Raw genomic sequence first — 9,253 nt, 5'->3', positions numbered from 1 at the left:
AGGCGGATCTGGATGCGCACAACTCCAGGAGGTCTGTGATTTATAAAGAGAACATTGCGTGCAAGTGTGCGTGCGCACGGTTTTATAAATCAGATTATTTTTTGGCGCACGCCATTTTCAGCTTTTGGGCACACGTCAACTTTTAGTATGAATCCTAAGCACTCTTTTATAAATGAGGCCCCTGGTGATCAAATCGTGTAAAAACACAATATAAAGCAGTTTCATGTTACAAATAAGTGTTTCTCTGATGCTGTTTGGCATGTAGGAGACAGGCCGCTGGCTGAGCACCTTTTAATGTGTGCTTGACTTTTTACTCTGTTAACTTAATGTGTGTTCACCTTATCTCTGATCCAGACGTTTAGTGGGTTTTTACTGTAGGCCAAATTATCCGCTGAGGTCTCCTCCTCCCTAGAACAAACACAGCCGGTGATTTAAACTGGTAAAAACATTGAATAAAGCAATTTCACATTGAAAAAATCAGTGATCTTTAGACGCTCTCGCCTCAGAGGGGCTGCTGACTACACACTGGACCTTTAAGGTTTCTACTAGGACATGTTTACATGCTTTGATTTTCAAAAAAACACTTCCTCATACTGTCTGTGCTGGAACACCGGTATTCACCCTTTGTCTGAAATGCTCTGTTCAGCCTGTCTCTTTGAGCTCCCTTCCTAGTCTGCTCTGATATGTCAGTGTTTGTGGGTCTTCCATATCCTGGTGTCTCTTCACCATCATTGCAGCTGGAGGAATGTCTGTGAAATGATCCGATACTGGGGAGAAATTAATCAAGTTTATAAGTTTAAATGTTTGTTAACTTAACACATTTCCTCAACGTTAGCATGTAGCTACATGTATCAGTGTAGGATACATAATGTAAACACTTACAGAATTGTGCCTTATCAAGAAATCTGGCACACTGTGATGAAAGTTTGAAAAAGTATTAAGAACAGTCTGAAGCCTGTCGATTTTGCTCACAAGGATTTCTTTAAGAATTTCTTTTACCTTATTATTTGAAACTTTGGCCACATTCAAGATGAACATCTGCCATTATAACATAATACACAAGATACAGAAACACTCAACAGGTCCTCCTGAAGTACAGAGTAAGTGCAGCTCATGTCAAACTGTGATCAATTTGACATGTGATTCAAACAGACTGGTGTTCACAAGCAACAGTTTTTTAAGAGGAACATTCAGAGTGGAACTCTGGAGAAATATGTGTGTGCGCCTGAAGTAGAGATGCACCGATCCAGCTTTTTCAGTTTCGATACCGATCCCAGTGCTTTGGCTTTGAGTATCAGATCCGATACCATGGTTGACCTAAGAAGCTATATACCTTTACATGTAGAACAGAAAAGACTAGAGGCATCAGGCATTGATGACTACATAGTTCTTTTCTAAGAAAATGAAACAAGATGAAACAGATTAATGAAATGATGAACTATTTATTTTTAACAAAAAAAAAAATAATTGTGTAACAGCAGTTGAAACAGTGTGAAATACCTCCACACAGCAGATTCTCTCCTTCGCTCCATGACGTAGGACGTAGCTCGCGTCCCAATAGATTTAAAGGGAAAGGATCGCCTCAGGTATAGCTTGCATTTTCCAATACCCGATCCATCTATTTTGATGATATTTGATCCAGATATCGGATCAGTGCATCCCTAGCCTGAAGTGAATCTAGATGTGATAACTAACCTGACCAGGACAGATTAGTCTGGGGGATCCATTTCCATGGTGATTTAGGCAAAATATATTTGAACCTCAGTTATGAAACAGAATTTACTGAAAATAAGCCCGACTTACTGAAATAAATGTGGTTTAACTGGTTCAATGAAACAGCCTTCAGCTTGTGCCCAACACATAGACACCATCTCTCACTGTGGGAGAGAACAAGGGTTAGAACTGTTCCTTTAGTGCGGTAATGCTTTGTTAGTTGCAACAAATAACCTTCTGATCTTTTTTTCTATCAGATGAGACTCTACAAGTCAGGTCAAAGTGTAATGATATCCTTTGTAAAAGTGCTGGATGGTGTGTTTGGATCTTCCAGTACTTCCCAGGCTCTGATGAACCACTTAAGCTCTCTCACCAGTCTTCAGCCAACAGGAGTGGCTCCTCATCAGCCACAAGCACAGGTAATTATTGGCTCTGCAGCTGCTGCTAATGCAAGAGCGTTTCTGTCTATAGTCACTGTGTTAAATGAATTATATGTTGCAGTCAGAGAAAGTGTTCTCATGAATCAGTCTCTGCTGTGTGCAGGCTCGTATGCTGACTACACCATCAACAGCAACAGGAGTGATGACAACACAGAACGCAGGAACTCCGTTGGCAGAGAAGAAACCCTGAAAAGCTTTGAAGCTAAATTTCCACTCCAGTTCAAACCCTCGAAGGTAACCTGACTGTAAACACTGATGGTGCAGCATCATACTGTCAGGACTGTGTTTGAGCCCAGCCAGTGTTATGGTTTCTTCCCCCTCAGACAGCCACATTGCGTACCGGACTGTCCAGGGTGTCCAGTGTAGACAGCCAACCAGGACGCTCCCAAAGCCCCACCCACTGCACCAGCCCTACAACCACGACCGGCCAGTCAGAGCTGAGGATGACATTCAGTCCCACAGGTAGGGAGCCTCGTTAGAATGAACAACTGACACTGAAGCTCGGTCAGAACGAAATCCACTAGCAGGCTAACTACAGCAGCCACAAAGTTGGACACACACACATATACAGTGTTTTCTCCAACATGTTAACTGGCATTCACACTCTGTCACTTCACTTCACGTCTCTGCTACTTGGATTACCTCCCCATGCAGTCATTAAACAAGAAAATAAATAAACAGTATTTCCTGAATGACAAATTAGGGAACCCCCCCGTGGAGTCTAGATCCTGGTGCTGGTGATGGTGGTGATGAGATGAGATGAGATGAAGAGGGAGCGTAGGATCTGGATGTGAAGAGGAGTGGGCTTTGATGAGCTTGGATAAGGTGGCTGGAGGGTGGAGGAGGGTGTGACGATTCTGTTTAAAGTGACAGCTGAAAGAAGCACAGAGGAGAACAGATTTAAAGTTTGGCAGCAGCAACATGAATGGCTGAAGGAGATCGTGGCAAAGTTTGATTGGCTAACTAGGAGAGGGAACACCCATAGTAAGCTGGTCTTCCTGATTGAATTTACACTGAGCTTTGGTTGAACGTAACTTGTGGGCGAACACAGATCTTGAAATAAAAAGAATTCATGCAGACTCTGAGGCGATATTGTTGAAAAGTGGAGATGATGGCCCACATTTCAGTCTCTCTCCTGAAAGACAGTCAGTGTTGCACACAGTTGTTCACATGAGAAGTGTCAAGAATGAAGACAGGGAGTTGCAGAGAGTTCAAACTCAGCATAATCTTTTATCTCCTCCACACAGCTGACCAAGAGTTAATTGTGAATGCAGGATTGTTGTTTCTTTACTATTTACGGATTCATCCACCACTTTATTCCACTGCAAGCCTGACTGACAATACACGTGACAGACCTGTGGGTTTGCTTTTCATTTTCTCCTTGAGTCCTTCTTAGACAGGTTGAGTTCATCAGGAGTTTGACCTCACCAGGATGACTAAACACACACACACACACACACACACACACACACACACACTGTCAGAACTTTAAGTTGCACTGCCCACATTGCACCACTAAGGGGCATTACAGTGTAACCTGTCAGTGTTTGTATGTCTGTGAGTGAGCGCTTTCTGCTACAGGAGCTCTCTTACAGTGACACTGACGTCTTCTGTCTGTCTTTAGCTACCAATGGTTTTGACAGCTCCATTCCAATGGCCTACCTGAAACTGGATCACCAGTTGCAGGTAAGTTGAAAATATATTTTTGTGTTCGTTAGGTAAAAATGTTTGCCTTGTTGCTATTACATCTGTCATAAATAATATTAATAATAATAATGATAATTATATTTTATATGATCAGTTGTTTTTTTATAACTTAGTTTGGCTCAGTAGATCACTTTAGCCTGGTCTGGTTCAATACAAGGTCCCAGCTATAGTGTGTCCTCCCCAGTAAACACCATGTCCCTCTATTAAAGGTTTCTCTGACTTCTGCAGTGGAGTAGCAAGATACATGCAGACACATACACATATCACATATATGCAAGTTTGGCATACGCACATCGCGACTGTGAGTGAAACAGTACAAGTATGTAAGTGAATTAAAAATGAAAAGAAACAAAATTCTATTTTACAGGACCAGTGTGTAGGATTTCGGGGGATATATTGGCAGAAATTAAATATAATAAGTGTGTTTTCTTTAGAGTATAAACACCTGAAAAAATAAGAATTGTTGTACTTTCGTTATCTTAGAATGAGCCGTTTATATCTACATAGGGAGTGGATCCTTGTCTGCCAAGATCGCCATGTTGGTGGAATCGTTACTTATATATCTTGGTCACTGAATTAGCTGTAGTTTGGTAGTGTGAGCTAAATAGTTTGCCAAGTTAGTGTACAAGTTTAAGATTTGAGAGGTTGGTATTTAATTTAAGACTAGACAATGGTATTGTTTTTCACACCATGACTCTAATCCAGTTGTGTGATGTTGATCTTGATGAAAGCTGTGTACGAGTCACTCAGGTGTCACTCTACTTTCAGCCCCTGATTCCGTGTCCAAACTCCAAAGAGTCCATGGCCGTGTTTGAACAGCACATCAGAATGGCTCAGGAGTATCTTAAAGTCCAGTCTGAGATCACTCACCTCGTTCTGAGAAAGTAAGTCCAGTCTTATGTCATATGTTACTATCTTTTTTTGAACTCTATACGGCTTTGAGAAGTTTGTAATAGAAGATGTATTGCTAAGCAAAGGATGATACCCACAAGGTGCCCATTATTAGGAATTAATGGGCGACATGGAGGCGTGGGTGTTCATCATCATTTTACCTTAATGTTCATTTGAACTGACATCATTGTGTGTACTTGGAAGGAGTATATTTTTCACTTCTGGTATCTGTTCCCATGGCGAGTTTGATCTTAAATTTGATTTGAAATGGTCTTAAAAAATCTTGAATTTAACTTGTTTCTGCCTGTAGATACTCTGTACACAACATCTATCCAATAGGTGAGTCCCCTGTCAGGTCCAATGACTTCATGTACTACATGTGTACATTTGTAGTAAGTCAGTGTGAACAGGAAACAGTCCGGAGCTACAAAGGCCACAATGTAGTCTGTGTTCTCTCAGCCAGACAAACTGAACCAGAAGATGCTAAACTTGTCCACCTTTATTTCTTCTGTAATTTGCTTATGATGTTTACAGACATTACATCAATCTTTGTCTCTCTGTTTGTGTCATTTCATATGTCTACTAATGGATAAAATAAACACTGAAAAAGGGAGCTCACAAATGTGGTGAAAACAGAAATATATTATAAACCAAAACTAACTGGGTGATGAGATTTCAGGTCAAATTTTTACTCAGAAATATGACCCAGTGTAGCTTCAGTCATTAAGAAAAAAACATTCTGAAATACACAAGACATTTTCAAGGACGTCTGCTGCCGCTGGCTCCCCTGTAATTGCAATTCTGCATTTAAAGGAGCAGTTCAACGTTGTGGGAAATGGTCGTATTTCTGAGAGTAAGATGAGAAGATTAAGACCAATTTAAGTACAGAGTCAGGACATTGTTAGCCTAGCTTAGCATAAAGACAGGGAACAGTGGACAACAGTACTCAACTCTCTCTAAAACCATGTGCTGTCATTTTTTTATTTTTTGTGTATGGGTTGATTAATTTGTTATCTTTAGAGGCTAGCTAGGCTAACTTTTTCATCTTTTTCATCTGTCTCCAGTCTTTATGCTAAGCTAAGCTAACTGTAGCACATAAGCATAATTCCAAAAATGATGTCAGTCCATCCCATTCTCTTGAATGGGATATCTCAAGAAAGCCTCGAGGGGCTTCTCAAAGTTTGGCACAACTGTCCACTTGGACCTAACAATGAAGTGATGAGATTTTGGTGGTTGTAGGTCAAAGGTCATGGTCACTGTGACCTCATCCATCCTATTCTCATGAAAGTGATTTCAGAAACATCTTGAGGGAATTCCTTTACATTTGGTTCAAACATCCACTTGGTCTCATGGATGAACTGATTTTGATTTTGGTGTTCAAAGCTCAAGGCCACTGTGACCTTGTGTCTGTCTTATTCTCGAGAACATGTTTTCATAGACAGATGTAAACTGTAACTGCAATTTGACAGGTGTGCGGAGGCATACAACTGCATGGCTGTAATTCTAGTTTTTTAACAGTATTTAAAATTGATAACATCTTATTCCATTGTAGATCTGTGCTCAGAGCACTGATTTGCTGAGCGTCTTGCCCTGCTGTCTCTCTTCATCTCTGTCTCTATCTTATAAGAATTGCATGCTAGCCACCCTGCACTTCCTCTGCCTCTTCTTGCTGGTAGGAGACTATTACCCAGAAAGACAGCTGGCGTAAACCCCAGCACTGGGATAATACGGGTCTAACTGCAGGCTGGGTTTGATCTAGGGGGAAAAAGTCTCTTTGGGCCCCATGGCATCACGTGACAGGCGCGGATGGTGCAGTTCCACGTTTGACCACTATGTAAAATTGGCTTCAGAGCCCAGCACTGTTCCTGGGGGCTTTGGTGAAAGTTCATGTACATGGACTGTCCACCATTGTCTGCTTTCTCGCTTGGGCTTTATTTTTGTTGAATTAGATAGGAGGCCACGTTACCTGTAGATTACCACATTAAAGCAGCAACTTCTTTGATTTTAGAAGGTGGTACAAGTCATGCAGTTAATCCCTCTCTATCTCTCTGCATTTCTATCATGTGCTGCTGAGCCCATGTTGAAAGTATTTTCAGAGATGTTACAGTTCTGACAGTTAGATTGCTGTCTTTTCACTTAAAAGTGTCCAGGTTGCTTATTTAGACATGAGACTGTCCACAATGCACTGACAGTAACAAAGGGCTCTGTGCTGCCCCCTCTGTTTAGACAGGAGCTAATGTCTGAGCTGGAGCAGGACCAGAGGGAGCAGCAGACTTCATCTCGACTCATCCAGGAACACAACAAGCTGCTGGAGGACAACAACAGCCTGTCTGCCTACTGCCAGGGCCTGAAGAGCAAACTGAGTCTGATCAAGAGTCAGAACCAGCAGCACAGCTAGGACAGTCCACTCGTCAGTCTCCTCTGTGGTTTTTAATCTGTTCTCTTCCCCCTTGACTCTTTCCCTGAAGGCTGAGAGGAATCACTCCATGAGCTGACCATGAAGTAGGGAAACCCATTACCCAGAGAAAATAACATATTTTACTCACCAGTAAATAATGTATCAAGACATGAAAAAAACCTCAGTAAGTTTGGCCATATATGTACAAAGCAGACTTTTAGATTTCCTTGCACAAACACACCTGTTTGACTGCAAAGGGACAGTTCACCCAAGAATCAAAAACACATATTTTTCCTCTTACCTATAGTGCTATGTATCAGACTAGATTGTTTTGATGTGAGTTGCTGAGTGTTGGAGATATAAGCTGTAGAGTTATCTTCCTTCTCTCCAAGATAATGGATCTAGATGGCACTCATGTAGGAACTATTTTCTTTCTAACGAACTACACCTGCCACCTGTATCTCCGCACAGAAGGAAGCGTGCATATCCTAGGTAAGAGGAAAACTGGATTTTTTATTTTGGGGTGAACTGTCCCTTTAAATGGATTAAAATCAGTATTGAGTATATGGCTATACTTTAAATCTTTGGGAGCTGTCCCTTTTAAAATATATGTGAGCACCTTTTTTTTTTTACCTTAAGGTGATGAGATAATTCAGTTCAGAGATCATGAGCCTGAAAAATGAGTAGCCACCACGTCCTCTCTGGGTCTCCATACTTCTTTTATTTCACAATGATGGGACCAAGGTGATTTACATGGACTTGTACTCTGAAATGGACTTTCATTGAAAAACCCTGAAGCTTCAGGTGTCAGAAGGTGACTTGCCTTTTAGCCAGTGAGTTTTATTTTATTGCATTTTATTTTTTTGAGTTGTTGAAAAGAAACTACACTTGTAATTTGTAAATTCTTACTTTTATATATTCACTTTATCAAACCCATTGTATTGTGTTGTATGGAAAGAGGAAAGGCGCTGACAGTGTGGGCCGTATAATTTTAAACCAATTTTTACTGTGAATACAAGACTTACCAAAGGAAATGAGCTCTAGAAGACGCGCTGCCTCGGAGCAAAAGAAAAGCTTTGTTGAAAGGCTGTTTGAAATGAAAATAACTGTAGAATAATGAACCTGGCAGACATTTTATACATCTGTTTAATTTCTAATTCCTTTACTTACTTTTTACACAGTTATATTTCACAGAATTATATTAGCATTTCTTCTTCACTGCACTTATTTGGGTCAAGGAAATCTTGTGTTGTAGTCTCACTCTAGTTTTGCAGTTTCTATGTCAGTGGGTTACTATGGGATGGATTGTTGTTTTAATGCATTTCTTCAGATGTTGCCTAAGGATTGTTCTTGTACAGTTCATTTTCTCATCTCAGCTTATTTTTTTATAAAACGATTCTCTTGTGATTTTAAAATGTACAGACTGCAATTATATGCTTTTAGAAAGTAAAAACAAAGTTTGTAGTACGTTTGTGAGTCATCTTACTGCTCTTATTGCAACTTTACTGCTTTGTCTGTAGGAAGATTCTGTATTGTGAAGCTTCACCTGCCAGTGACAGCCGGACATACGTGTGAACTATGACTAACTTAAAGGTCAAAGACTGATGTGAAGGACCATTTTTGAATTGGTCCAGTACTGAGCAAGCAGCCGGCAGCCAAGGGACTGGCTATAATGGATGTACAGGGGGCAACTGAACATCGTCACTGTATTTCCATTATTAGTGGTTATTTTTGATACAGAGTGGCTCAGATTGTTATTATAAGTGTCTCAGGTGTCTCTTTACCTTCGTCTTGATCCAGTGTCTGTGTCTCTTTCCATACCCATTGGTAGCTTTGTCACCTTCTACCTATGCCAGTCCTCAATGCCTATGTACAGTTTCACATAGATTGACCACGTCAGTGAGTAGAAAAACGTGGGACAGACAGAATGACACACTGACAGTTTCCGTGATTATGTACAGCATACCATACCATGACTTAGTCATACCAAAAACTAGAAAAACACCACCAACATTGGTCCACAGGGGGAGCCACAGTGATCGGTTGCATTTTAACCATTTTGAAGCATTTTTCTGTTGTTATAGCGCCACCCAGTTGCCAATTA

General features: G+C 40.8%; 1 protein-coding gene across 2 annotated transcripts in view; it reads left to right on the top strand.

Annotated features, from left to right (window-relative positions):
• Window positions 1-8,616, top strand: part of LOC126400957 (mitogen-activated protein kinase kinase kinase 7-like) — a 22,556-nt gene extending 13,940 nt beyond the window's left edge. Inside the window, exons 9-15 of one of the 2 annotated variants that reach the window (XM_050061972.1) lie at window positions 2,048-2,132; window positions 2,257-2,387; window positions 2,477-2,615; window positions 3,778-3,839; window positions 4,629-4,744; window positions 5,062-5,090; window positions 6,978-7,111. In XM_050061972.1, the coding sequence (XP_049917929.1) occupies window positions 2,048-2,132; window positions 2,257-2,387; window positions 2,477-2,615; window positions 3,778-3,839; window positions 4,629-4,744; window positions 5,062-5,090; window positions 6,978-6,988 (573 nt within the window). In that variant the 3' untranslated portion in view covers window positions 6,989-7,111. Of the gene's footprint in view, window positions 1-2,047; window positions 2,133-2,256; window positions 2,388-2,476; window positions 2,616-3,777; window positions 3,840-4,628; window positions 4,745-5,061; window positions 5,091-6,977 lie in introns of both variants that reach the window. The other variant, XM_050061971.1, reaches the window with a different exon arrangement.
• The last annotated feature ends 637 nt before the right edge of the window (window positions 8,617-9,253 follow it).

The sequence above is a fragment of the Epinephelus moara genome, chromosome 14 (genome assembly GCF_006386435.1).
Source record: "Epinephelus moara isolate mb chromosome 14, YSFRI_EMoa_1.0, whole genome shotgun sequence".
NCBI lineage: Eukaryota > Metazoa > Chordata > Actinopteri > Perciformes > Serranidae > Epinephelus > Epinephelus moara.
The sequence above is the reverse complement of the archived record's forward strand: the minus strand, read 5'-3'. Positions and strand labels throughout refer to the sequence as shown.